Source organism: Clupea harengus, chromosome 11 (assembly GCF_900700415.2).
Source record: "Clupea harengus chromosome 11, Ch_v2.0.2, whole genome shotgun sequence".
NCBI lineage: Eukaryota > Metazoa > Chordata > Actinopteri > Clupeiformes > Clupeidae > Clupea > Clupea harengus.
The window spans coordinates 9,057,277-9,083,573 of record NC_045162.1 but is presented as its reverse complement, the minus strand read 5'-3'; the positions used below and the strand labels follow the sequence as shown (position 1 = coordinate 9,083,573).

The 26,297-nt window shown below is 43.6% G+C and overlaps 1 protein-coding gene across 1 annotated transcript in view; it reads right to left on the bottom strand.

The window, feature by feature from the left end:
* Positions 1–450: 450 nt before the first annotated feature.
* Positions 451–26,297, bottom strand: part of kcnn3 (potassium intermediate/small conductance calcium-activated channel, subfamily N, member 3) — a 61,566-nt gene continuing 35,719 nt past the window's right edge. The window contains exons 6-9 of the mRNA XM_042709058.1: positions 24,370–24,480; positions 8,150–8,277; positions 6,747–6,816; positions 451–2,676 (exon numbers count right to left, since the gene is read on the bottom strand). Coding sequence (XP_042564992.1) covers positions 2,278–2,676; positions 6,747–6,816; positions 8,150–8,277; positions 24,370–24,480 — 708 coding nt within the window. The 3' untranslated portion in view covers positions 451–2,277. The remainder of the gene's footprint in view (positions 2,677–6,746; positions 6,817–8,149; positions 8,278–24,369; positions 24,481–26,297) is intronic.

Sequence of the window (26,297 nt, the reverse complement as noted above, 5' to 3'; positions counted from 1 at the left end):
CAACGAAATGTTAAACCACCTGTATCAATAAACACATGATGGTAATCAATACAGAGTATCATACCAATCGTCTAAAAACGAAATAATATGAAAGCTGACGAATTACCATTAGCTAGCTAGTTGTTATACATACCTGGTCGACGTAGTAGGTTAGCTAACGTTAGCTTGGTAGCTACCTAGTTAGCTATCGCTAGGTTAATTGTTGATTTTACAGTCTTTCTTGTTACACATTACCAATTACCAAGCTTGATTGGGATAATATTGAGAGAACACGAAATTCCCACCAATGTCTGGACGAATGACAGAAATATCAGCATACACAGACGTCAAACGGGTTTATCCAGAAATATCCCTGTGTAAACTCTTGTTGCTAGCTAGCTAAGTCAATGGAATCAACAGGTGAAATGGAATGGTGCATCCACGAGAATAAACATAACTTCCACACAGTAATGTTATATAGATATATACTTTATTAATTCTCTCTGGTAAAATAAAATTACAAAATAATTTCAACCTCAAACGTCACCTTTCCCTTATCCATTATTTGTTGATAGTTATTAAAGTTATTAATACAGTAATTTTAAATGTAGTGACGAATGAATGCTATAATAATGGTAAATGTAAGCTATAATTGTGTTTATAATCATTAAATGGTCATTAAAAAAAAAGAAAAATAATAAGAAAAAAACCTTACAAAGCTAAGTTTTTTTTTTCTGTAATAGCATACTGTACAATATTCCAAGCAGGTTTAGTTCAGTATTCCGGCCACAGGATGTCACTATAAGACAGTTTTTAAAATGGTCTCCGTAGAAATTGGTCAGAATTGACACTGTCTGTTATTCTGACATACCATCACAATGACGATCATTTCTTCGAAGAATGACTATGGTCATTCTTCCTAAAGTATAGTTTGTCTTAAGAGCTGCTGACATGGCAGTTTGTGTAAGGGTTGCCTCTCTTCTGGCACTTTCCAAACCACCCACCCTCCTGAACCAAACCTTTCTCATGATTATCTCATATCTTTCCACCATGACCATCACTAGTGCCAAATACTCGTATCGACACCTCTCAGCCTCTCCTTCTTTTTTTATTTACTCTGTATCTCTCAAATCTTTCAAAGTCATTTTTTTTGCAGTCAGCTAGAGACGGAGCACTTTGGTAGCAAAGTTAAACAGAAGAAAAAAAAGTGTCTGTGTGTAGGCTATGGCTGCATTTTTTTGTGTGTGCTTACTTCTGTGCACTTTTGAGAGTATTATGATGTGTAGGTATGCTTTTCGTCGTATACATTCATGAAAACAGTGAGGGTTCATCCTCCGGATATGCAAACGTCACGTGAATAGCTTTTACTGAATTGGTTTGCTTCCGCGTGACTCATTTGGCAGTGATCTGTATCTTGTAGTGAGTCAGTGCAGTGTGTCTATGTGTGTGTGTGTGTGTGTGTGTGTGTGTGTGTGTGTGTGTGTATGTGTCTGTGTGCGTGTGTGTGTGTGCGTGCGTGTGTGTGTGTGTGTGAGTGTCTGTGAGGCCTATCCAACATGGGTTAGAGCACCTATCAGCTATCTGCACTCTCTGGTTGTGTTTTATATGTTCTGTTTGCCTTTTTTGTTTTCCACAAGTAGTTTGTGACAAGAGCTTGCGTCCCACATGTTTCCTGTGGTGTGTGTGTGTGTGTGTGCGTTCTGTTTATGGCAGTGGCACTAGTCTGTTTCGTGTTATTGATTGGAGTTCTCTTTAAAGGGATGCTTGTTAACACACAATTAGCAATTAGGTAATAGAAAACATCATAAGATTAAAAAGTCATTGTCATGGTTTCCTGATGGAGGAAGAGAGAGACATTTTCCTATAATTAGTTTGCACATTCCAAGAGAGATTGGCAGAGAGATTGGGATACACTATTAGGATACACAATTACTTCTTCATCTCCTTCCTTGGCTGTCCTCTGCTTCACCAGGCCTCCCTCTTGTGTGCAATTTTTTCCTCCTACTCCTCCTCCGTAGTCATTTCCTCAGTTTATTTAATTCTTAGATCTCTCCTGAGTTCTAAATCAGAGCCCTTACCCCCTCAAGATTTTTCACCCATCTCCTGTTCCCCTGTTTTCTCTCACTCTCTCTCTTTCTATATAAGTCACTCTCTCTTGCTCTCTCTTCTGTCTCATCTAGTCTTTAGACCACCTCCCTCTTCAGCAGCCATTTCCTGGGGATTCTTCCACCCCCTCCTCCTCTTTTGTTCTCTCCTCCTCCTCCTCCTCTATCTCTCATCTCTCCTGCTCCCTCTCTCTCAGCAGCTGGAGGCGATGTTGGGGCTGTCCTCGGCCTTGCCACCTTGTGCTGGGCTGCTGGTGGCAGTCGTGGTGGTGGTGGTGGCGGTGGCTACGGCGACCACGTTGGCAGTGGCTGTGGTGGCCGTGGCGGTGGGGTTGGTCTGCGTGGCGTTAGAGTGGGGCAGCGGCGCGGGCGGCGCGGGCATGGGGGGCGGTAGCATCTTGGCATCACGCTCGCGCAGGAGCAGCAGCAGGGTGTTGTGCTGGGCGCTTAGCGTGGCCGACAGGTGGGCGGGCAGAGCGCTGAAGCCCGCCGTCAGCTGCTCCACCCGCTGCTCCAGGCTCAGCATCTGTCGCTCCAGGTCCTCGCTGCGGTCGTTCAGCTCCGACATCAGCTCGTACATGACACTCTGCATCTGATGGAGGAGAGGGGGGGGGAGAGAGAGATAAATAGTTAGATAGATACATAGAGAGGGGGAAATAGAGAGATTGATAGAGGGATAGATAGAAAGAGGGGGGTGGAGAAAGAGCGATAGAGAAATAGATATAGAGAGAAGGGGAGATATAGATAAATAGAGACAGAGAGGGGGAGAAATAGATAAAGAGAAATGGGAAAGAGGAAGGGAGGGAGTGGAGTTTGGAGTAAACCAGAAGAGCAAATAGTTGGGATGATAGGGAGGAATGAGGAGATGAAGAAATTGTAAGGCATTGTAAGAGAGGAAGAGTGAAAGAAAAGGAAAGCGTGAAAGGGAGAGGGAGCAAAAGAGAGCAAGAAAGACAGGAATGAAGGCAAAATGTAAATGGGGAGACAGTGTGCGGGAGATTATGAGGAACAATAAGAGAGGGGAAAAGGGCAGGAAGAGGAAGAGAGAGGAGAGGAAGAGTTTGGGATGAGCATTGGAGTTAAGCTCAGAACACAGAGAGAGAGAAAGCCGAGATTGGGATGAAGAAGAATAAAAACAGGAGAGAAAATAGAAAAGATGGGGAAGAGAGAGAAAATTCAGGGATGGAGATGAAAGGGCACATGGAACGGGGGAAGAGGGAGAGAAGGTGGGGTGAAGCATGGAGTCACAGATGGAGAGAGAGAGGATGAAGGGAATAAGAGGAGGTCAGGAGGGAAAAGGGGAGCAATGGAAGAGTGGGTTGGAAGGATAATAGTATAGCCAGAGGCAGAGAGAGGGAGAGGAGGGGCAAAAAAAGAAAGATAAGAATCCCATCAAAATGTAAGGCAAGCGCCCTTTACCATATGTCAACATACATATATGCATATGTATACACTGTCGCTGTTTTCATGAATGTATGTAGTAGCTCATAGCGTATATATATATGTATATATGTATACCCCCCAACAGCTACTAAGTTTAGTCCATTTCAGACAACTACAGCCAGAAAATGCAGCAGGAAATCGTTTCACAAAATAAACACAATTGTACTCATACGCCCTTTTCAAATTATTCCTTAATTTTTGGCAGCGCAGCCCACATGAATAATTTCTAAATAAATTATTCCCATACACTCAATCGGCACTTCATATGCAGAAGTCCTTGCAGCTACATTTTTTAATCAAACATCAGTCATGTGTTAAGTGTTTTAAGGGTGCCATTTGTGCTCAGCTTCATATCCAGCATTGGTTTAGCCCAGTGCTCCTGATGCCCCCAGCACTGGCACTTATCAAGGCTGTCAAAGTCACACCACTCAGCCATCTCCCTTACGACGTAAAGTCATTTGTATTTTTTGTCGAAACAGACATGAGCAAAAGAAAACACATGTCGCGTGCTGTCAAATCAATTCAGTGTTAAACCGGTCAATTCTAATTGACGCCCCAGAATAGTTAGCCAACGCTTGGACGTTGAAGGATTCATCGCTATTTAAAGCAGCTGTTTGCGGTGATAAATAAATAGCTGAATACCCGTCTCTCTGTGCCAAAACCAGAGGGACAACATGCAGACAGCGCTGTCACATTTGTATAATGTGAGTTTAGGATTTCTGCCTGTGACACTTATAGGACTGTGTCTGGTGTCCTATCACACAGTCCACTGTTTCAGGATGTCAGCTGAAGTGGTTTCTGCCTGTGACACTTATAGGACTGTCTCTGGTGTTGTACTCCACTCCAATGTCTCAGGATCAGTCATCTGAAGTGGTTTCTGCCTGTGACACGTATAGGACTGTCTCCGGTGTTGTACTCCACTCCACTGTTTCAGGATCAGTCATCTGAAGTGGTTTCTGCCTGTGACACGTATAGGACTGTCTCAGATATTGTACTCCACTCCACTGTTTCAGGATCAGTCATCTGAAGTGCTGTTATGTGCCCCATTACGCCACAAGAACCAGCTAGTTGCAAACTGATGTTGATTCAAAAAGAGGCCATAGCGTATTGCTTTTGGCACCCTTCGCTAACTGCAGCGGGTCTCGCCGTCAGCGCTGTACCCAATGGAGCATGCAGTCGGTTCTCTCAACGAATTGCGTTTCTAGCTTTGGGTCTTTTCACGGTCAAATTGAACCTTGCAATGTGGTGACATCAGTCAGGTCAGGTAATCTTCAGCCATGTTATTGTTGTTATGATAGTATCAGAATGTGTTTGGCCACTATGTTCATATTGGACTTGATATTCACCTGAGAGAATGTTCTTAAAGGCGCATGTTTTTCATGTTGACGTAAGCCCTTTCGCTTTAAAGGGGATGCTGTGCTTGTGCTGTGATTCAGGGCAGGGGTCTATCTGCTTGCCATGGGAGGCACGATTAAAGTGGCTCCGGCACAGCTGCCTCCAGCTAGCGCGCATGCAGCTGGCGAGCACAGAGTGATGCCAGTGTTGGAGGGGGCCGCAGAAAGCCTTGCTCTATCCCGAGTCTCAATCTGGATCTCCGCTGTCACAGCCAGCCAGCGCGGCGGCCATGCCCTGAGTGGACAGCTCGCCCGACTTGATCTGGAACCGTTATGGATGCTCGTTTCACAGTTTGGGATTATCGAGGCACATCCGGCCGGGCGCGTTTGAGCGTGTCGAGAGAGTGAGAAGCATGGGTCAGACAGAATCAAATCAAAATAAAATAAATTAAAAAAAGGACCATAATCCATGCCAGCAGGAACAGTTTATACTGCTTGATGGCAGGGCGCATAGAGTGGCTTTAATGTAGTTTAGTGCAACCATATAAATAGTGCACACACTCAAACAGACACACACACACACTCAAACACACGCACACACACACAAACAGACACACACACACTCAAACACACGCACACACACACAAACACACGCACACACACTCAAACACACACACACACACTCAAACAGACACACACACACACTCAAACAGACACACACACACACTCAAACACACGCACACACACACAAACATTTGAAACATGCATGCTTTCTGTCCTCTCATTCCTCTCCCCTGCCTGTCTTTCTGCCATCTCTCGCCTTCTATGCCGTCCCTGATCTAACACTTGTGCTGGTTGCTAGGAGACGCAAAGCCATGGAAATAAACGGGTCAGCATGGAAACAGCTGAATGCAGATATATATTTGGGGAGGGCAAAGGTATGCATGTCATGCATGTGTCAGACGGTATCATTAGGTACTGATTCGCTCCATAGGGGGTTATTCGTGCAAGGCATGTTGCGTACATGTATGTTTATGTGTTTCAGATTCAAGGCATGTTGTGTGCATGTATGTTTGTGTGTTTCAGATTCAAGGCATGTTGTGTACATGTATGTTTATGTGTTTCAGATTCAAGGCATGTTGTGTACATGTATGTTTATGTGTTTCAGATTCAAGGCATGTTGTGTACGTGTATGTTTGTGTGTTTCAGATTCAAGGCATGTTGTGTACGTGTATGTTTGTGTGTTTCAGATTCAAAGCATGTTGTGTACATGTATGTTTGTGTGTTTCAGATTCAAGGAATGTTGTGTACAATGTATGTTTGTGTGTTTCAGATTCAAGGCATGTTGTGTACGTGTATGTTTGTGTGTTTCAGATTCAAGGCATGTTGTGTACATGTATGTTTGTGTGTTTCAGATTCAAGGCATGTTGTGTACAATGTATGTTTGTGTGTTTCAGATTCAAGGCATGTTGTGTACATGTATGTTTATGTGTTTCAGATTCAAGGCATGTTGCGTACATGTATGTTTGTGTGTTTCAGATTCAAGGCATGTTGTGTACGTGTATGTTTGTGTGTTTCAGATTCAAAGACAGGTTTTTACTCTTACTGTATTGTCTGAGTGGAATGGGTGTACATTTGCAATGCATGTGTACTCTGGAATTCTTCTTCTTATTATTATTCATTGATTGCTTTAATATAAATTTGTATTTGAAATTGATACTTTGTTGTGTGTAATGTTTATTTTCTAATGTTTTGTGAGTTGCTTTGAACAAAACTGTCAAATACCTTAATACCTTAACCATAACCATGTGTGTGAGTGAGCATGTGTACACGTGTGACTTAAAACAAGTTATAGTCGTGTGTGCAGTGGTCTGTGCGCTCTCACCTTTGAGAGGTCCACCAGAGTGTTGGCTTGATCGCTAAGTTTACGCTGTTCCATTTTCACACTGCGAAGCCTAGAAACACAAAACAATGTCATCAGTCAATAATTTTACGTTATAAAGAATTCTTGGGGTAGTCTTGGGGTAGAGCGAAAAACAATACACCTCAACAAAAACCCTAATAAAAAAGATAATAAAAAGTTATCCCCACTAAGCCAAGGCAGCACACATAAGCTCACCACTGCGGTTTCATAAGTAGACTCTTGCAAAATTGTGTCCGTCCACAACCAAACAATGACTTCTTAAAGCTTGCCCTGCAAGCAGTCAAGTGGAACAGTTTAGACCGCCAGGCGGTTAGCATGGCTACAGGCTCCCCTGAATCAATCCCAATTTGAAGAGGTTGCCAGGGGTTAAAAGAGAGCCACTTGAATGACACTGTGCAAAGAGCACTAGTCAGTGCCAGCGCGCTCCACACCGAGTAGTGCCTTATTAGCAAATTAGTGTGAGGCATCTAGATGGAATCAGATTTGTGTCAAAATGAATCAAACAAAACGTTTTAGATAATCAAACTAAATTAAGAATTTTCCGAGAGAATAGAAAAAAAAATGTCATCTCAAAAGTAAACTAATTATTTGGGTAACCATGGTCAACTACTGGTCTTTTCCTTTTCTGATAATATGTCCTTTTTTCTACAGTTCACTCTGTTTCTTGACTTCTGCTCTCACTGTTGGCTTTACGTCTATGCTGCCAGCTCTCGCGTTTGCACTGCCTCACTTTATGTCTGACACAAACCTTTCGCATGGGCGTTTTCTTTTCTTTTTCAGGGATGCGTCCTCGTTAGCTGATGAGTTTTTAAGTGACAGCTCGGTGGCCTGGACGTTGTTCAGTGCAATAAGTGTGAGTTTCTGGACACCCTGATCAGAGGCACTGGGTATTCACTAGGCGTTCACTGTTTTGTCTTTCAAATCCTTCTTTTTTGTTTGATATTATAATACGTTTGTTTGATTCATTTTGACACCATCTAGAAGTGCGACCGAGTCAGCTGCAGAATTATCCCAAAGCCGTAGGCATTGCGTTCCCTTAATGACAAGGGAGGAGACGGGGGCCAGAGAGGTTGTGTTGTTAGGGCAGAGAGAATGTGGATTTAGGAAGCTATTCGTGTGTGTGTGTGAGGTTATGTCATATGCATGTGTGTGTTTGTGCATCCTCTTAAATGGGCTTTATGCTATATATATATATATATATGTTGGGAGTGTGTGGGTGTGTTTGTGTAAAATGAATGTAATGTAGGTTATGTGAGCTTAGACATATGCAAGTGTGTGTGTGTGTGTGTCTGTGTGTGCGCATGTGAATATGTGAATGCGTGTGTGTGTGTGTATCTGCGTGCATGTGTGTTTGTGTGACTCACTGGTGGATGGCCTGCAGGAACTTCCTCTGGTGCTTGCGGACCCTGGCATGGTCGATCTTCTTCATGAGCTTGGTGTGCTTGTAGATGAGCCACGTCTCCCTCAGCACATTAGCCGCCGCGTTCTTTATCTGAGGAGCACAGGTCGCCATGGCAACCACGTCAGCTTGGGACAAACACTCCCCGGGCCCCCCCCCCCCCAAACACACACACTCACAGATGCACATACATAAACACAACTCACAAGGGATGGAAACCCCTTCCTGTTACGGTCTCCTTCTGTAATTCTACGTGTTCACAGTTCTACAAGTTCTACACGCATACCTAGCAAAAGCTTGGTACAAACACTCGATCTACAGACTGATTAAAGACATACAGTATACACTATATTTTTACCTGGAGTAATCCCCCAGCAGGATGCTGTTTGTCCTCTACACTTGTGTGGTTACTACCTACAGCGAGACACACGCGTTCCTCGGGAGAGAGCACTGAAGTGTGTGCAGGGAATTAGAGGAACCTCCAGGCACTTACAGCCACAGCTACAGGGACACAGTGCAACAGAAGATACAGAGGCAGACAGACCAGAGGATGGCCTAACATGACAAGAGGTTATAAGACAACTGCTAAAGATTTAGGCTACAGCTTTTAATGTATGGATGTGCTGGACAGCGAGCTAATAGATGGGTTTCCGGTGGGTCAGCCCTCCCAATTTCCTGGTGAAAACAATGTGGGGATGTTGAAGGCTTATCTCTGGCACCGAAAGCTTCCTTTCCTCTGGGTTTAAAGTGGATGGGAAGGGTGAAGGGCGTCACCGTTTGAGGTGGTTGAAAAGAGGCGAGTGGGTCTGTGTGTCTGATAAAGAGCTTGTGCTCTCTGGAAAAAAGGGTCCTGAGGAAAATGTCTGGGAGTAGTGCTGCCTATGAAAGCGTCAACTACAAACAATTCTATGCTGAAAATGCTACAAGTAGAAGGGTGACCAAATGTTCCATTCCAAGTCATGATAGTGGGACGATGCATCTCTATTCTAATGTATTCTGTACATCTTTCATCAAGTCATTGTTGTGGATTCATTTATAGTTTCAATGTGCATGTCAACCAAAAGGTAATGTATGACAACATACGCAGCATTTCCTCCCTTCCACACAAAACACTGTCTTTTCATTGTTGCGTTAGACTGCTTGTTATTCTTGGAGTTTCTAAAATACTCCATCTTTGACTGAGTTGTTATTCATCACTGTGTTTTTTTTTATTTCGTTAAATTGTTCAGCATTAATTGATTCATCTTCACAAATTACAGTATACAGTATCAAGACTAGCACTCTGTTTGTGCTACTGCCTCTGATTTAAAACCTATTACGCTGATTAGCAAATGTGCTGGCCTGACACACAGCAGATTCCATGTTTTCCACCCGTAAAGTCATTGAGCCAGTAACAATGCACCCGTGCCCCCTTTGATCTGCTCTGTGCACATATTTCTCTTCATATTAATTTCTGCTGTCTCTCATCAAATACCACACTGCAGCCTGGAGAATGAATGGATTCTATGGCCGAAAGAAAAGAGTAACAGAGAGAGAGTGAGAAAGAGAGAGAGAGAGAGAGAGAGAGAGAAGAATGGTTAATAGCAAGAAGAAATGGCTGAGGAGACTTCAAAGCAACGTGCAATTTCATAAGAAAAGAACAATTATGTTCCCAATGGCCCTGGCACAAAGCAGTAGGCTGTGGCTTTTTAATAAGCTTTTGATTTGACTTGCACACTCGTGCGGGGGGGGGGCTCTGATAACCTGATTCATTAGAAGAGGTCAGCCTGTCTCTGTAATGAAACTACAGCCTCTCCCCTCACCTAATGGCAGGGCACGGGCAGGAGGACTGAAACAGACAGACACACGCGTCAGGCGACAGAGAGCCACTTAGCGGATATATAAAAAACCTTTACGAAAAGTATAACAAGCAGGATAGCCTACCGCCACAATATTTTGAAATAGTCATTGCACACACAGAAACATGGAAATATACTCTCTCTCTCTCTTATTATCTCTCTCTCTCTCTCTCTCTCACACACACACACACACAGTGGTTGACAGATCACTGGCCTGGAAAGTAACAAGCCTTGCAATCAGCCAAAATGAAATCCTTAATTTGAAATCCTCCCTGACTATACCGCATGTTGACTAGTTAACGAGATATCTCTTAATTTCACCGATCAAACCCCCTTAACTCTCCCTTCCATCCAACCACATAGTAAGAGTAAGAAAAGAGTAAGTAAAAAAAGAAAAGAAAAAGAAAACACTTTAGTGTGTACAAAGATGGCACTCTCTGGAACTGTGCTGCTTTGTTACCTGCGCCTGCCTCTAACACACTCCTATTGCCTCTCCCCCAGCACTCTCACTACTTGTGCCAGCAGCTTCAATGACTGGCAGGAGTTGAGAACAAGCTTGAATCTAGTTTGATCTCTGTATTTTGTGGTACATTGTTGACTGCATTTATATTTGGCCTTTCTGTGTGGAGTTTGCATGTTCTCCCCGTGTTCACAAGGGGTTTCCTCCGCTAATAACCCCAACAGAAGAACATGCAAAAAGAACAGAACAATCCTGTCCGTCCCTGACCGAGACGGACGGTTCACTTGGTCCCCGGGCGCTGAGAAGCTGCCCACTGCTCCTGGAGGATCCTGGAGGAGGGACGATCCGGGATGGGTTAAAGGCAGAGAAAAAATTCACGGCGACCTCAGGCCTGCGTGTGCGTGTGTGTGTGTGTGTGTAGTGTGTCCTGGTCGCCTCCATATATATATAACACGTGTGTGTTGCTGTGAGTTGTGCGTGCAATAAAAAACTGACTGCAGTCAGCCTTGTTGTTGTATTGTTGTATTTTCACGTAAAAATGAACTGATGTAATTATTGAGCCTTATGCATTTATTTACTGCCATTTTATGCTAAATGCTGATGTTGGCTAAGTTACCTGTGATGCAATACATGGAAAATGTGTAGTCTAGCCTTAGCTCAAGTTTATATTTACATTTACATTTAGTCATTTAGCAGACGCTTTTGTCCAAAGCGACGTACAAGGGAGAGAATATTCAAGCTACGAGCACTAGAACCTGGTGTAACAATAAATAAATACTACTTTACATAAGAAATATAACAAAATGAAATAAAAAAAAAAGAAAGAAGTGCAGAAATGTAACTGCAAGTTACTAGTCGAAGTGCCAGTTAGGACGGGAAGTGCTCTCTGAAGAGTTGGGTCTTCAAAAGCTTCTTAAAGGTAGAGAGGGACGCCCCTGCTCTGGTAGTGCTGGGTAGTTCATTCCACCAACGTGGAACTACAAATGAGAATAGTCTGGACTGCCGTACTTGCACAGACGGCAGTGCCAAACGACGCTCACTAGAAGAGCGCAGCATCCTGGGTGTAACATTTGCCCTTACAAGAGCATTTAGGTAGGTGGGAGCAGAACCATCAAGCACTCTGTAGGCAAGCATAAGTGACTTGAACTTAATGCGAGCAGCTACAGGCAGCCAGTGGAGGTCAATAAGAAGCGGGGTGACGTGTGCCCTCTTCGGTTGGTTGACCACCAGACGCGCCGCCGCGTTCTGGATCATTTGTAGTGGTTTCACCACGCAAGCCGGCAGGCCCGTTAGGAGGGCGTTGCAGTAATCAAGGCGGGAATTCACCAAGGTTTGCACCAGCAGCTGGGTGGCATACTGGGTTAGGTACGGCCTGATTTTGCGGATGTTGAATAGCGCAAAGCGGCAGGACCTAGAGACAGAGGCAATGTGGTCCGTGAAAGTCAGTTGGTCATCAATAATGACCCCGAGGTTTCTTGCTGTTTTGGATGGAACAAGAGACAAGGAGTCAATATTGATGCTGATGTTGTGGTGGATGGCCTGTTTGGCTGGAAAGACCATCAGTTCTGTTTTGGCCAGGTTCAGCTGAAGGTGGTGGTTTTTCATCCATGTGGATATATCAGCAAGACAGTCCGAGATCCGCGCCGAGACAGTGGTGTCCTCAGGAGGGAAAGACAGAAACAGTTGAGTATCATCGGCATAGCAATGATAGGAAAAACCATGCGAGCGGATGATAGGGCCCAGCGAAGTGGTGTAGATGGCAAAGAGAAGTGGTCCCATCACCGAGCCTTGGGGCACCCCTGTGGTAAGGTGGTGAGGTACAGACAGCTGACCTTGCCATGACACATTGAACGAGCGCCCAGTGAGGTACGATTCAAACCAGGAGTGCGCCTTGCCAGAAATGCCCATACTTGACAGTATGGACAGAAGGATGCGGTGGTTGACTGTATCAAACGCAGCTGATAAATCAAGCAGGACGAGAGCTGAGGATTGAGCTGCTGCTCTAGCTGTTTTCAAGGCCTCTGTCACAGACAACAGGGCTGTTTCGGTGGAGTGACCACTTTTGAATCCAGACTGGTTTGGATCGAGGAGATTGTTCCTTGATAGGAACTCTGTGACCTGTTTGGAAGCTGCCCTCTCAATGGTTTTTGATAGGAGCGTGAGAAGTGAGACCGGTCGATAGTTTTCCACCTGAGTGGGATCGAGAGACGGCTTCTTGAGCAGCGGTGTTACCCGAGCCACTTTAAATGAAGAAGGGAATGTTCCAGAATTAAATGAAGCATTAATCACCTGTGTTATTGCCGGTAAGACGGCAGGCGATATGGCTTGAAGGATATTGGATGGGATGGGGTCCAGCGGGCATGTAGTTGGACGGCTACCTGTTAGGATTTTGGAGACCTCACTCTCGCTGAGAGGGGTGAAAGAAGGAAATGATGAGCCATTGACGGTTGCGCCCTTAGGGGGGGAGACAGTTGGTCGAACTGTTTCCCGATGGCTGCCACTTTCTCTGTGAAAAAGGAAGCAAAGTTATCAGCAGTGAGGTTAGTAGCTGGGGGAGGAGGAGGAGGGTAGAGCAGAGTTTTGAAGGTGGAGAATAGTTTCCGAGCGTCAGTTGCACCGTTGATCTTGTCGTTGAAAAAAGTCTTCTTAGCAGCAGTGATGCTGGATGAGAAGGAGGCCAGCAGTGTCTGGTAGCTTGCAAGATCGTCCAGTGCTGCAGATTTGTGCCACTTTCTCTCAGCCGCTCTGAGATTGGAGCGCTGCGTTCAGAGGGTATCACTCAGCCACGAATGAGACTGGGTAGAACAAGCAGGTCTGGTGGAAAGTGGACACAAAGTGTCCAAGCATGAACTCAGAGTGGAGCAGAGTGATTCTGTGGCATCATCGACACCTAGTGAGGAGAAAGTGGATAAAGGTGGAAGAGCAGAAGAAACCAGAGAGGAAAAGTGGGTGGGAGAGAGGTTGCGGAGGTTGCGCCGGAACGAGACCATCGGAGGGGGGACAGAGGGTTGCTCAATGAGCCGAACATCGAAGCGAATGAAGAAGTGGTCCGAGCGATGCAGAGGGGTTACCGTTAGGTTGTCCGTGGTGCAGTTCCGAGCAAGGATGAGGTCAAGCTCTTTTCCTGCTTTGTGAGTTGGAGGAGTGGGGACCTGTTGTAGGTCGAACGAGTGAACCAGGGTTCGAAAGTCAGCTGAGTTGGGATTGTCTAGGTGGATGTTCATGTCGCCAAGGATGAGTGTTGGACACTCCTGCTCAGGGATGGATGACAGCAGGGTGTCCAAGTTAGTCTCCAAGTTAGTCTGTGTCTTTCTAACGGCCATAGCCCAAAGATATAACAAATGATAGTCTTTCTTATCTTTAGCCCGTACAACTTTGCTGCGTGTTGTGCAATAGTCAAGTTAATAATAAATAATAATTAATTTTATTTTTAACGCACTCTTCATTCAGAAGAATCTCAGAGTGCCAACATAGTAGAAACTAACTATAATAATAAAATAAAATAAAATAAGACTAGTTAACATAAGCATAATAGAAAACTTAGTGACAGTGATTTATCACAAGGCCAGAAATGCCTTCCTGAATAAAAATGTTTTTAGTCCAGTTTTAAAGGAGTCCAGCGTCTGCGTTGCCCTTAGGTGGTCAGGGAGGCTGTTCCATAAGCGTGGCGCTGCCGAGTAAAAGGCCCGGTCGCCCATCATTTGTTTGGAGCTTGGTTTTGGGGACGCGGAGGAGCGAGCTGTTTGAAGATCTGAGGGTGCAGGTGGAGGTTTGGGGAGTAATTAATTCTTGCAGGTAGGGAGGTGCATGCCCATTTATGCATGTATGGGTGAGTATTAGGACTTTGTAGTCAATCCGGAAAGAGATTTCCGATAAAGAAAGTTGCGTGTGCTAAAGGCGCTTTCAAGTCTTGTAACTACCAACGCAGCATAGTTGCAGCTTTCTTTCATAGAATTTGAAGCTACTACCAAAGTCAGAGACCAATTATAGTTATACAATAAGTAGAAAAGAAGTTGCCTTATTATCATTATTAATATTATTTATCGTGCTTGTAAAATACCCATCGTGTCCACATCTTCTAACATAATACCAGAGAATATCTGTCTGTGTGTCAGTTGAACCTTGTCATGATAGCAGACAGAGCAGGTACAGCAGCGGTAGAGCGAGGGGAGATTGTCCATTAGTTAATCGATTGCAGATGGTGTCCTTCTTTCGGACGGATAAAAAATTTGAATAAAAAAATTCTACAATGGGTTGTCGCTAATATACTTGTGCGGCCCGCCCAAGTGAAGTGTATGTGTGGGAAACACTGCAGTTACTGTGTATTGTTATGCAACTCACCAGAACAGAATTGGAAAATTGTATTACTTCAATGCACTTTCTGCAAACGTATATATTGAGAATGAGTGCAGTACCATAGTGTAGGTTGTTACACTACACAACACTCTTGAGTGTATTCATGAGCATGGCAATCACTGTGAAAGATATGGGCTGTAACCTCTCAACTGACACCAGTAAGAATGTCTGACACAATCATCGCCTGAAGTGACAAACGACGCTCAGGGGAATAACATAGACAGTGGGAAAACACAGGGAAAACACATTCCTGTGTTTCATGTGTGGATCCGGAAAAATGCTGATTGCATACAATGCACTCTCACATACTGCATACACACTCATATATGCATACTGCATACACACACACAGACAGACACACACAAACATACACCAAAATGGTAGTGGCATTTTGTGAGCCTGATCTCATGAGGATGATTTGCCATCGGGGTCAACAGTGTCAGAAGGAGTTAGTGGAGATGATAGGAGTCTATAAGAAATCAATGTGGCCACAGGCTTTTCTGTAATTGATGAACAATCTTCCTGCCATCCTCATCTCTCATCTCTCTCTCTCTAACACACACACACACACATACACACACACACACACACACACACACACACACACACACACACACACACACACACACACACACGCACACACACACACACACACACACACACACACACACACACACACACACACACAAACAAACACCTCTGCAAGCCCAATCAGGTTTGTTAATGCAATTCAGGATGTCGAGTTGTCTTTCTAAAAATGCCACAGGATGTGCCTGTCAACCTGCTAGGTTGCACGATGTGGAAGGCATCTGGTTTCTGTTAGCCTGGCGCTAACACCACTCTCCTTGAGTTGCATGCTAATTGCTGATGTAGGAAAAAACAGGGGAAACACCTTCAGCTTTGTCATCCATGTTAGATAAACACTTGAACGTGTTGTCTCCATGGCAACAGGTCTGTGAAGTAATCATTCCATTATTCAAAGTTCTCTCTCTCGCTCTCTCCCTCTCTCTCTCTCTCTGTCTCTGTAACCATAGTAGCAGGAGAAGCATTTCATAGCCCAGTCACATTATGAGCTAAACTACATTTAAGGTCTATCGATTATGATTTGGAGCAGATTTTGTGGATGGCAGATGGCCATGCTGGAAGAGCGATTGTGCGCTGTGGATAATAAACTTTTTAAGTGACGAGACTGAATTCCATCCTCTCCTGGTCTGGTGGATTTTTTTTTATTTTTTACGTGCTGCAATTATTGATCACCCAGCCCTCCTGCTCTCCTGCAGCCATGATGTACACTACATATTTGATAGGGAGATCTATTTTTGAAACGTGGGTCTTTCAACAGCATAAAAAATTTAAACAATCCAGACAGAGAGACACAGAGACTAAGAAAAAGAGAGAGAAATATAGGTAGAAAGACATAAGGAGAGACTGAGAGAGAGAGAGCCATTTGACTACCCCTTTATAGCATCATTATATGGATCAATGACACCCTGAGAAATAGTCTACTACGTAGGCCACAACCCAGCTACACCAGGGTGTGAGAACACATATCACAAATTAAATAAATCAGGTTGCCATCATCAACTACTGAAATCAGATCCTTGTTTAAGTACCATTTATGTGAGAAAAGGCTGATGTTATCAGTAACTTGACAGAAAGCATGTTTATCTCTGACCCTTGATTCCGCTAAGACTTTAAACTCAGTCTACACTTTGCCTCTCCTCTTCCAATCTATTTATCTTCCATGTGGCAAGCTTTGCTCATCCAATCAAAAAGTTTAAATAAGTACATAGCTCCTTTTTTGTGAGCTCCTCCTGTGAACTGAATGTCGAAATCAACGAAGATTATTCTCACATACGTATTCCCTTTGTCTAAATAGGTATGCAAAGGGAGTGTCGCCAAGGCAATGGCGTCAATCATGGGTCTGTTTGGTCTGTATGAAAAATAAAGAGGGTGGCAAGGTTTCGGGAGGTGAGGAGCAGATGTGAGATTTGACCAGTTGCTCGAAGCGACAGGGCGGTATTCGTTTAAACAGGAGGCCACTGGTTTCTTGGGGACTGAAACGATGATGGGTGTCTTGAAGGAGGAAGGAACCACGGACTGACTCAGGGAGAGGTTGAACGTGTCGGTGAACACCACTACCAGTTGATCAGCGCACGGCCTGGGATAGCGACTGGCCCCGGAGCCAGTACTGGGTTAGTGCACAGGCAAGCTAGGGAGGGCAAGGGCTCGCTTGTGACTAGGGGGCCCATCAGCCAGACAAAGTGATTATATAAAATAAAATAAAAAATAACAATAGTACTGAAATCATTTTTAAAAATCCTATAACAGTGTTAATTAGGTGGAGGCAGAAGTAAAGAAATAAAAAAAAATGAAAGACAAAAGCAGAGGTTTGCATCTGTTCTTCTCCCCTGTGATACATACAAGTGTATTGGGTTTATGGCCAAAAAAGTCCTGGATGCAATTGTCCAGGAAATTGCAGGACAGCTAATATCATTCCATCACTGTCGATTCAACACTTGATCGATTCTCACATGTTCACCATCTCACCCTGGTAATTCATTATGTCCATCAGAAAAGTGGTGAGCGTGTTGAGGTTTTAAAATTCATACCACAGCATGGCCACAGTGCAGAACATAAGAAAGTTATGTTTGAAGAGTCGGCGAATTCAGAAGCCAGACGCTCTGGCCGTGATACCTTTATGATTGATACACACCATGTAATCTGTGACTCTCTATGTCAGGAATTACGTCAGCAGTGAGCATGCCAGAACTGCGGGAGGCAACAGAACAACTGAGAGAAGTATATGCCCAATATCTTGAGGTGGGTTTTGCAGAAGAGTTTTCTCATTTCAGTTGTGTCTGAAAATCTGAGGAAAATCTGTGCTGTGCATGTAAAAGAGACTGAGAGAGCTTGGCCTATAGAATGCCCCAGGGCAGCTGTGGCTACTGATGTAGCTTACCACCACCGGTATGACTGTGTATGAATGACTACTGGACTCTGGACTCTGTAAAGCGACTTCGGGTATTTAGAGAATCGCTATATAAGATTGAATTGATTGATTGATTGATTGAATGCGTTTCCAAGTGTGGACATATGCCTGAGGATGTGTCTTGCATTGCCGATTGGAAACTGCTCAGGGGAGAGGACATTTCCAAGCTGTCATTAACAAGTCACCTAAGAGGAGAAACTGAATGCATTTGCATTGCTTGTTATTGACAACAAATTCACTGTTTCATTGGATTATGATGATGTTATTGAGGATCCAATCCAGTTTCCGGAGAAAGGACATAATAGCTTATGCTGTATATTGAATACAAAAATGTGCACATCAGCCAGTTCGTACATAAAAAATTATTGGGCAGTGTTTACAATCTGTGAAAACACCTTGACTTGGAAAGATGATCTGCCTAGTGTTTTACTGCCATTTTTGCAGTCCTTTAAGAGATACTCCTCCATCAGGTGTGGCACCTCCTTTAAGAGATACTCCTAATCAGGTGTGGCAGCTCCTTTAAGAGATACTCGCCATCAGGTGTGGCACCTCCTTTAAGAGATAATCCTCATAAGGTGTGGCACCTCCTTTAAGAGATACTCCTCACCAGGTGTGGCACCTCCTTTAAGAGATAATCCTCATCAGGTGTGGCAGCTCCTTTAAGAGATACTCGCCATCAGGTGTGGCACCTCCTTTAAGAGATACTCCTCACCAAGTGTGGCTACTCCTTTAAGAGATACTCCTCCATCAGGTGTGGCACCTCCTTTAAGAGATAATCCTCATAAGGTGTGGCACCTCCTTTAAGAGATACTCCTCACCAGGTGTGGCACCTCCTTTAAGAGATAATCCTCATCAGGTGTGGCACCTCCTTTAAGAGATACTCCTCACCAGGTGTGGCACCTCCTTTAAGAGATAATCCTCATCAGGTGTGGCACCTCCTTTAAGAGATACTCCTCACCAGGTGTGGCTACTCCTTTAAGAGATACTCCTTCGCACCCACATGGCTCAGCAGTGTAGAGCTCCTGGTAAAAACACAAAGCCTGCGCATTTGAGGTAAGTCGTCCCTCTGGTGGTTTTAAATTCGTAATCAGCTTCTTTTTTTGAGGTCAAAGAAAAAAGAGGTTGGTGGATCCATATCATTCAGCTGTGAGGAACGTACTCAGACTGAAACTGAAACTTCCTTTCTTGTTTAGGTCCAAAATCTCACGTTCTACAATCTCTCTCTGTCTTTTCAGTTCACTCGATTTATTTGCTGTGTATTGTTGGCAGAACACCCAAATCTGCCTCTTACCCACCTCCCACCATTGACTAAACCTTCCTCTCTCCCCAGGTGTCCCAGAAAAAGGTGAGAGAATCAACAAAATGTCTAATCTTGCAATAATCTATTATTGAACCCCCGGTGGAAAGAACGTGAAAAGCTTGGTGACAGAGGAAAAGTGACAGAGATGAAAATAAATTTCCCTGTGGGTCCTTTGGATGTACATTCTGTCTAGCCTTGCTCCTGAAAGTGTACTGCTTATCTCTAGGGAACTACCCTCTCCACACATTCATTCATGATAGGCAAGTAAGGCCTTAAAGGTAAACTTTAAAAGGGATTTTTTCAAAATGGGCCTTATTTTTAGATCTTTTTGGGTCCAAACTTTTACTAAGGATAATTACCTATCCAAAAAAGTTGAAAACTGTTGCTACAGTATCTGTAGTATAAGTTTCAGTTATTAGTAGTTTCTGTTTCAGTCATTTTCTATAGTTTCTTTACAGTTATTGAGGTATAACCGTTTTGCGATTTCGATTGTTTTGGTCCCTAGACATTTTTTTGACCCAAGAGATGGGAAAAGGGCCCAGGTTAAAAAAAATCCCACATATTCCCTTTAAGGACATTGGCAGACCTTGGATGGAGCTCGTCTTGATTCCTACCTAGTGTATGGTCAATAGAACAGTCAAAATCCCCAGCTAAGAATATCACCCTATCCATAGAGCAATCTGATATAGCAGGTCTTAACTAATGGAGGAACTCTATGCACACTGCACTGACATTATTAGGGTTGTAAATAGTGAAAAAAAAGAAAAGAAAAAACCATTACAATTAACACGTTGCATTTTCCCTGGCACAAGCTCAATGATGTTTGTTGGCTGATTCTTGAACTGCTTTGAGAGCAAGACAGCAACACCTGCACTGGTGTAAGACCCATGGTTTAACTGCCCGCCTGCCTGATTGTGGGGATCTGTGGGTTTACTGTAATTATAAAACCCCACATTCCTTCAAAGATGCACGATCAAAACGAGAAGATCTTTTATTCCTGTCACGTTATCCATTGATCCAGTACAAGTCATGGATGCTGGGAAAAGTCAAAAAACAATGATGACCTAAGAAAACTCCCTTTTCATTTGTACTTATCTTATTAAATCTGACATCTGGCCCTTACTGCACATCTGAACTTTTTTCAGACGGTAGCGCCTTGTCTGTTCAAGTTCCTCAAGGGAAGCTTTTTTTTCCATTGCAGTTGAACGAGATATCAAAAACAAAGGTAAATCTGGAAAGAAATCCTCAACCTGCAGCCTTTGTACATTGTTTGTAACATCAAGAGAATGATTAATCTGCTCCTCCTCGCACAATTTCTTTTTATTTCTAACCCTGCGACCCATCAACAGCCTCATCTGCATGCTCTGAGTTATCTGCACTGAAAAAGACTCACTAGTCTGGCCAGCAGCAAATTGATCACCCTGACCATCATCATTAGTGTCATTCTCACCGTTATCTTCTAATTTATCCTGGGTAGACTAGCTTATAGCAAAATGATAGGTATACAACATTTCTAAATAGCCATTTTGAACCCCAAAGAATTATAATTTAGGCGAAAATTGTAAGTGATGTTAATTGTAAATGAAATGTAAATCTTTTTTTTTTTTAAAGATTTATTTTTGGGCTTTTATGCCTTTAATTGACAATGCAGTGAAGAGTGTGACAGGAAATGAGAGGGAGAAGAGGTGGGGAGTGGACAGGAGAAATGACATCGGGCCGGATTCGAACCCTCGTCCTCCATGGGCGTCAAGCCCGAATGTGGTCGGGGCTACTGCTTGCGGCACAGTGCCCCCCAATGATATGTAAATTTGGGCAAAGCTGGGGGAAACAATGTTCATACCGTTTATGTCCCATTTAAAGGCAGGTTCACTTAATGTACTCTTAATGTCAGTTTGAACATCCCTTATCATTCGGTCAGCCGAGAAGGTCATCGGCTGCGACCTGCCGTCTCTCCTAGACCTGTTCCACTCCAGGACCAGCAAGAGAGCATGCAAGATCATCGCTGATCCTTCCCATCCCGGTCACCACCTATTCCAAAGACTCCCATCTGGCAGAAGGTTCCGGGCTATAAAGACCAAAACCTCGCGCCACCTGAACAGTTTTTTCCCCACGGCAGTGGTGCTCACAAACAAGCCCCCTGCATCACACTGACTCTGGGTTTGCCAATTCACAATTATTTATTATTATCTAATATTCTGTATTTGTCTTTTATTCTTGTTTTTGCTATTTTGTTGTTATGTTATGTGTTTTATGCACCAACCACCAAGATAATTTCCTGTATATGTAAATATACTTGGCCATTAAAAGAATTCTGATTCACCAATCATTTAGATAGGAGCCTCATTTATTTTTCCCTGAAATAGCTGCCTGGAGGCAATTGGAAAATTGTCAAGATAATACCAATGGTAGTTAAATTACAGCTTGAGAGGCCGCACGTTTGATTATGTTCATTAAAATGCACATGTGTGTGTCGTCTCTGTACCGACCTTAGACCCCTTTTATATCTCTAAAATATGTCTGTTGCTATCCCTCTCCTACCAGCTAAAAATAACAGACCACAAGGCAAGTCACTTAGCTTAATACATCACCAATTTCACAAGGTGAGCAGAAGCTAACCGTAGCTAGCTTTACCTGATCAGTTGTTCTCACAACAACCACAGTCAGCTTAAGTGAAATCCATTACCTACGGATTTGATTCATTACCTTCGTAAGTGCAAAGGCACTAGAGCTGTAACGTTAAGTTTCATAACAGGGTTTGATTTAAGAGTTGTCTGTAACCATGGATACCACTCTAGAGTCCCTCATGATGCCTGAGGCAAGCGACACGATGTGGTCCATTCTTTTTCTGCTTTAGCATATCGGTAGCAACATCTTTATTTTCATGGGACAAGACAAAAGTTTGTTGCAAAAGACCGACTGATAACAACATTTTAGCTCACCAAACCGTTTGCCTAGGTTTTCTACTGGTGTTGTTTCGCTCACACTTTATTTTAACAGATTTTGCATATAGCTTTTTTTTTTGGAAGCAAGTGTTAAAATGCTAATGTTAAGAACTACAAACTTCCAGTCGACTTCTATACTCTATTCTAATTCTGGGCTACATAATAATGGTGAAAGAAAGATTGGAATGACCCAGAGAGGTAAAATACGTTTTTTTTGCACATGGCTCCCCCTGAACTGCATGCACCACAAGTGCAGCTGATGGTTCTAGCAGTGCACATATGGAATGTGCCTACCAAGCTTCTGTTGCAACAATGCCTGCATCTGCACTCCACCCTTGATCCCACTCATGACTGATGATGTCCCATCACAACATTGGCTGACTATTTTATCAGGACTGTAACCCTCAGTGGACAAGTATCTGATTATTCCTGTGGTTATATTTTTCGGCATCCAGTCAAGTCCAGCAAACCAATTAAATGTTGAACAGAGTTGCAGACAAACCGTATCACTATTGACAGATCCTCAATGTTACATCTGTCTCGAGTCCCATCACTTTTTATACAGAATCCGGGACTATCAGCATTTTCATATTTTCATTTCACTTCATTCAACAGGAGGCTGGCAAGAGACTGTCAATGACCTCATTTTGGATGTTTTTTATGTATACTTTTCGTTTTGAGGAATAGTTTTTGCTATTTCAGCAAGTTTGGAATCCTTGGACAATGTATACTCAAATAAATGAAAAAAAAATAACCACAGAGGTGTCGTCATCGTTACTTGTGTTAGAATGGGTGCTTTCAGTGCTCTCATGAAAAGCAAGGTAATTTAGACAGAAAAACTTCCCCTATATCTTTTAATGTAGTATTTAATGAGTTTTTTTCCCCTCATAAACATGATATGGTTTCACCAATTTCCTCTCACTGTTTCATTTCTATCCATTTCATTGCGACATTGAAACGGCTGTAACTAGATGCATGCTTTTGAAATCCCCTTTCCTTTTCCAGTGGGGCTATGATTACAGGGGAAGCAGAAGCATGCATCTAGTTTGGCTGAGTGTTCCAACCATGGCCGTGACCAGTACCAGCTCGGATTAAACGAATGAGTCGTCCCAGTAAACATTCGTTTAGGAAATACTTTTAGTTTTGGTTGAGATGGTGCACTTTCTCTAGTAACCTAAATCACTACCAGCAAATATCCCTTTTCAACAAAACACTACAACAAACTGCAGAATACATTTTTTTATTTATTTTTTAAGAATAATCATTAATAAGAATGAGATCCATTGTCATCCATTGACAGATGAGATCCATTGACAGACAACTAGGTTACGATGCTCCAAATACTGAATTACAATATTGAATAGCGTCTCCAGTTCTTTTTCTGTCCTTCCAGCAAATCAGGAAATTCTGGTTGGACGAATGAAATAAACGTGATAGGTAGATCAAATGGCGCAGAATAAAGTTGACCTACTGGGTGGGCAGAGCAGAAATTGGGGCTTTTGCTTTGCCCACCCCTGCCCACTTCTAGATCACCCTGATGCCAACTAATAAAAATGATCAGAAACCTCGCATAGCCGAAGGGGGAAAAGGAAAAGAAAAAGTAAGCCAGAGAGAGTCATTGAGAAACTCTCAGCAGCCACAACCTCCCCACTGCCCACAATCCTCAGAGAGACTAAGATATGTGGACAGAGAGATAGCAAGAGATAATCTGAGATATGTGGACAAAGAGATTGTCTGAGATATGTAGACAGAGAGGTAGGAAAAGAGAGAACTGTGTTGTGAGTAGCTATGATCTCTGTCCATGGTACTGATTTAGGTAGCGTCTGAAGGTTGTAGGGTGTGAATTGTGTGCGTGCGTGTGTCTGTCTGGCTGGCTGTGTGTGTGTGTGTGTGTGTGTGTGTGTGTGTGTGTGTGTGTATGTGTGTCTGCTGAAGGGCTACAATCAAGGATAACCTCTCAATGTGCAAATCATGTAGCACGCTTCTCGAAAACAAAATGGGAAATTAACAGAATCCCATGACAATTGGCTAGGTGTATTGGGACATTTAGGGAATCAATTTGTAGAAACATGATATGATTGACTTATCACTGTTAATCAGTTTGTGTGTGTGTGTGTGTTTCTGTACAATTATAAATGTAAATGTGTCTAGTTGTGGTTGTTTATGTGTGTGAGTAAGTGTGAATGATTTGTGAGATTTGTGTTAGTGAGTATAGATCTGTGTGTGTGCATGCGTGCGTGTGTGTGTGTGTGTGTGTGTGTGTGTGTGTGTGTGTGTGAGGGAGGGGGGAGAGTTACCCTCTTGGTGAGCTGCGTGTCCATCATGAAATTGTGCACATGCTTTTCCGCCTTGGTCAGCTCTAGCTTCCGTGCTACCACGGCAACCACCAGCGCCGTGCAGCCTGCCCCCTGGAACAGACAGAGAGAGAGAAGGGAGGGAGGGAGAGATGAAGAGAGGGAAAGTGAGCAGGGCATTAAGAAAGTAAAACAAGGGAGAACAGACACAGAGAGCACAGAATGAAAGGATAGGGGGAAAAAACAGGAAGACTAATATTTGTAAGAGAGAGGGAGAACAAATGAGGCGAGAGGTCAGAGATGATGTGTGTGTGCGTGTGCGTGTGTGTGTGTGTGTGTGTGGGGGGGGGGGTTGTTTGGGGTTGGGGTGGGGGTGCAGTGAGATAATAGAGAAAATGAGCGAGACAAGCAGAGGAAGATGTGAGAGTCCCCAGCCAATAGACAAAATGATTCAGTGGAGGCTGTAGTCCATTAGACAGGAGACGGAGCTCTGCTTAGTACAGAACACCCATCAAGTCCACTCCATTAGAGAGACAGAGAGCAAAGAGAGAGAGAGAGAGAGAAAGAGGGAGAGAGAGAGAGAGAGAGAGGGAGAAAAGAGAGAGTGGGAAGAAGGAGGGGAAAGCGCTGATAAATGTGTGCCTTTAGTGGACTGTAAATCACTTTGGCTAGAAATGTCGGAGAGAAAGAGAGTACATTTTCTGTAAAAATGACAAAATTACGAAAAGGAGTGTTTGAAGAGAATATTATAAAATGATTTTCACAAAAGGGCGAAAGAAAAATAGAGACAATGTAAGAAAGAAAAGGAATAATAAAAGGAACAAAGACAGATATGTACGGCGGAGAGGGAGAGGGAGACAGAGGAAGGGAAGGAGTCACAAGTGTGGAACGTGAAGAAGTTACGAAGACGACAATTCAAAGGAGGCGAGGAGAAAGTGAAAGTGAAAGAGAACTAAAAACTTAAAGATAAAAGTGTAGAAGTTAAAGGTATGGAGATGCAAAGGGACAGAAAAAGAGAATAAGTGAGGGACAGCAGGAGAGAGAGAGAGAGAGAGACAGAGAGAGAGAGGGAGAGAGAGAAACTGTGATTCAATGCGGTCTTGTGGAAATGCAGTCGTGTGGAAATTAATTTGGATTAAAAACTGTAATGAAAATATTTAAGGTGTCTCCTGTCTGCTGTTTCCTGGGTGTTTCTCATTCCCTAAAGATGGGGCTTTATCTGTGTGTGTGTGTGTGTGTGTGTGTGTGCGTGTGTGTGTGTGTGTGTGTGTGTGTGTGTGTGACGAGCACACACGCATAACCGCTGAAAGCTAAAGTGAGGCGCTCCTGGAGGTCCGCCTGCTAATACGTAAATCTGAAGTGGCACTGAAAGGCTGCAGTTGAGTAAAACTCTAAATGGAGCCACTCCTTAAGCATTAGCCTCCCTCCACAAGCCATGATCTCATCTGTTCAGGGTGAGCTTTTCCCTCTTAGATTAACAATACATTAGATATGCACCTTTCCCTGTGTATTTTATTGTCTTCATCTATTCATATTTGATCACACTGTGCAGTCTTTAACTCAGACTGCCCCCCCCCCCCCCCCGACCCAGATGGTCCTCTCATAAAAATGGACCAAACACACACAGGAATCCCTTATCACCTAATCATCAGTTATTCCTCTTATCTGAGGATCAGAGATTAAGTCATCATTAATGCACCGCCCTCCAGAGCTTTACCTGGGATGACAGGCAGAGAATGTGAGGAAGAGAGAGAGAGAGAGAGAGAGAGAGAGAGAGAGAGAGAGAGAGAGAGAGAGAAGCAGACAGACAGACAGAGAGAGTCATGATCTCTGATTTAAACGTTGAGACGGAGGTCCGCTCGGCTCAAACGGATCCTGGCACCTAGGCAATAAAAGTGCAGCCACTATGGAGTGGCCTTGTGTGGGAGTAG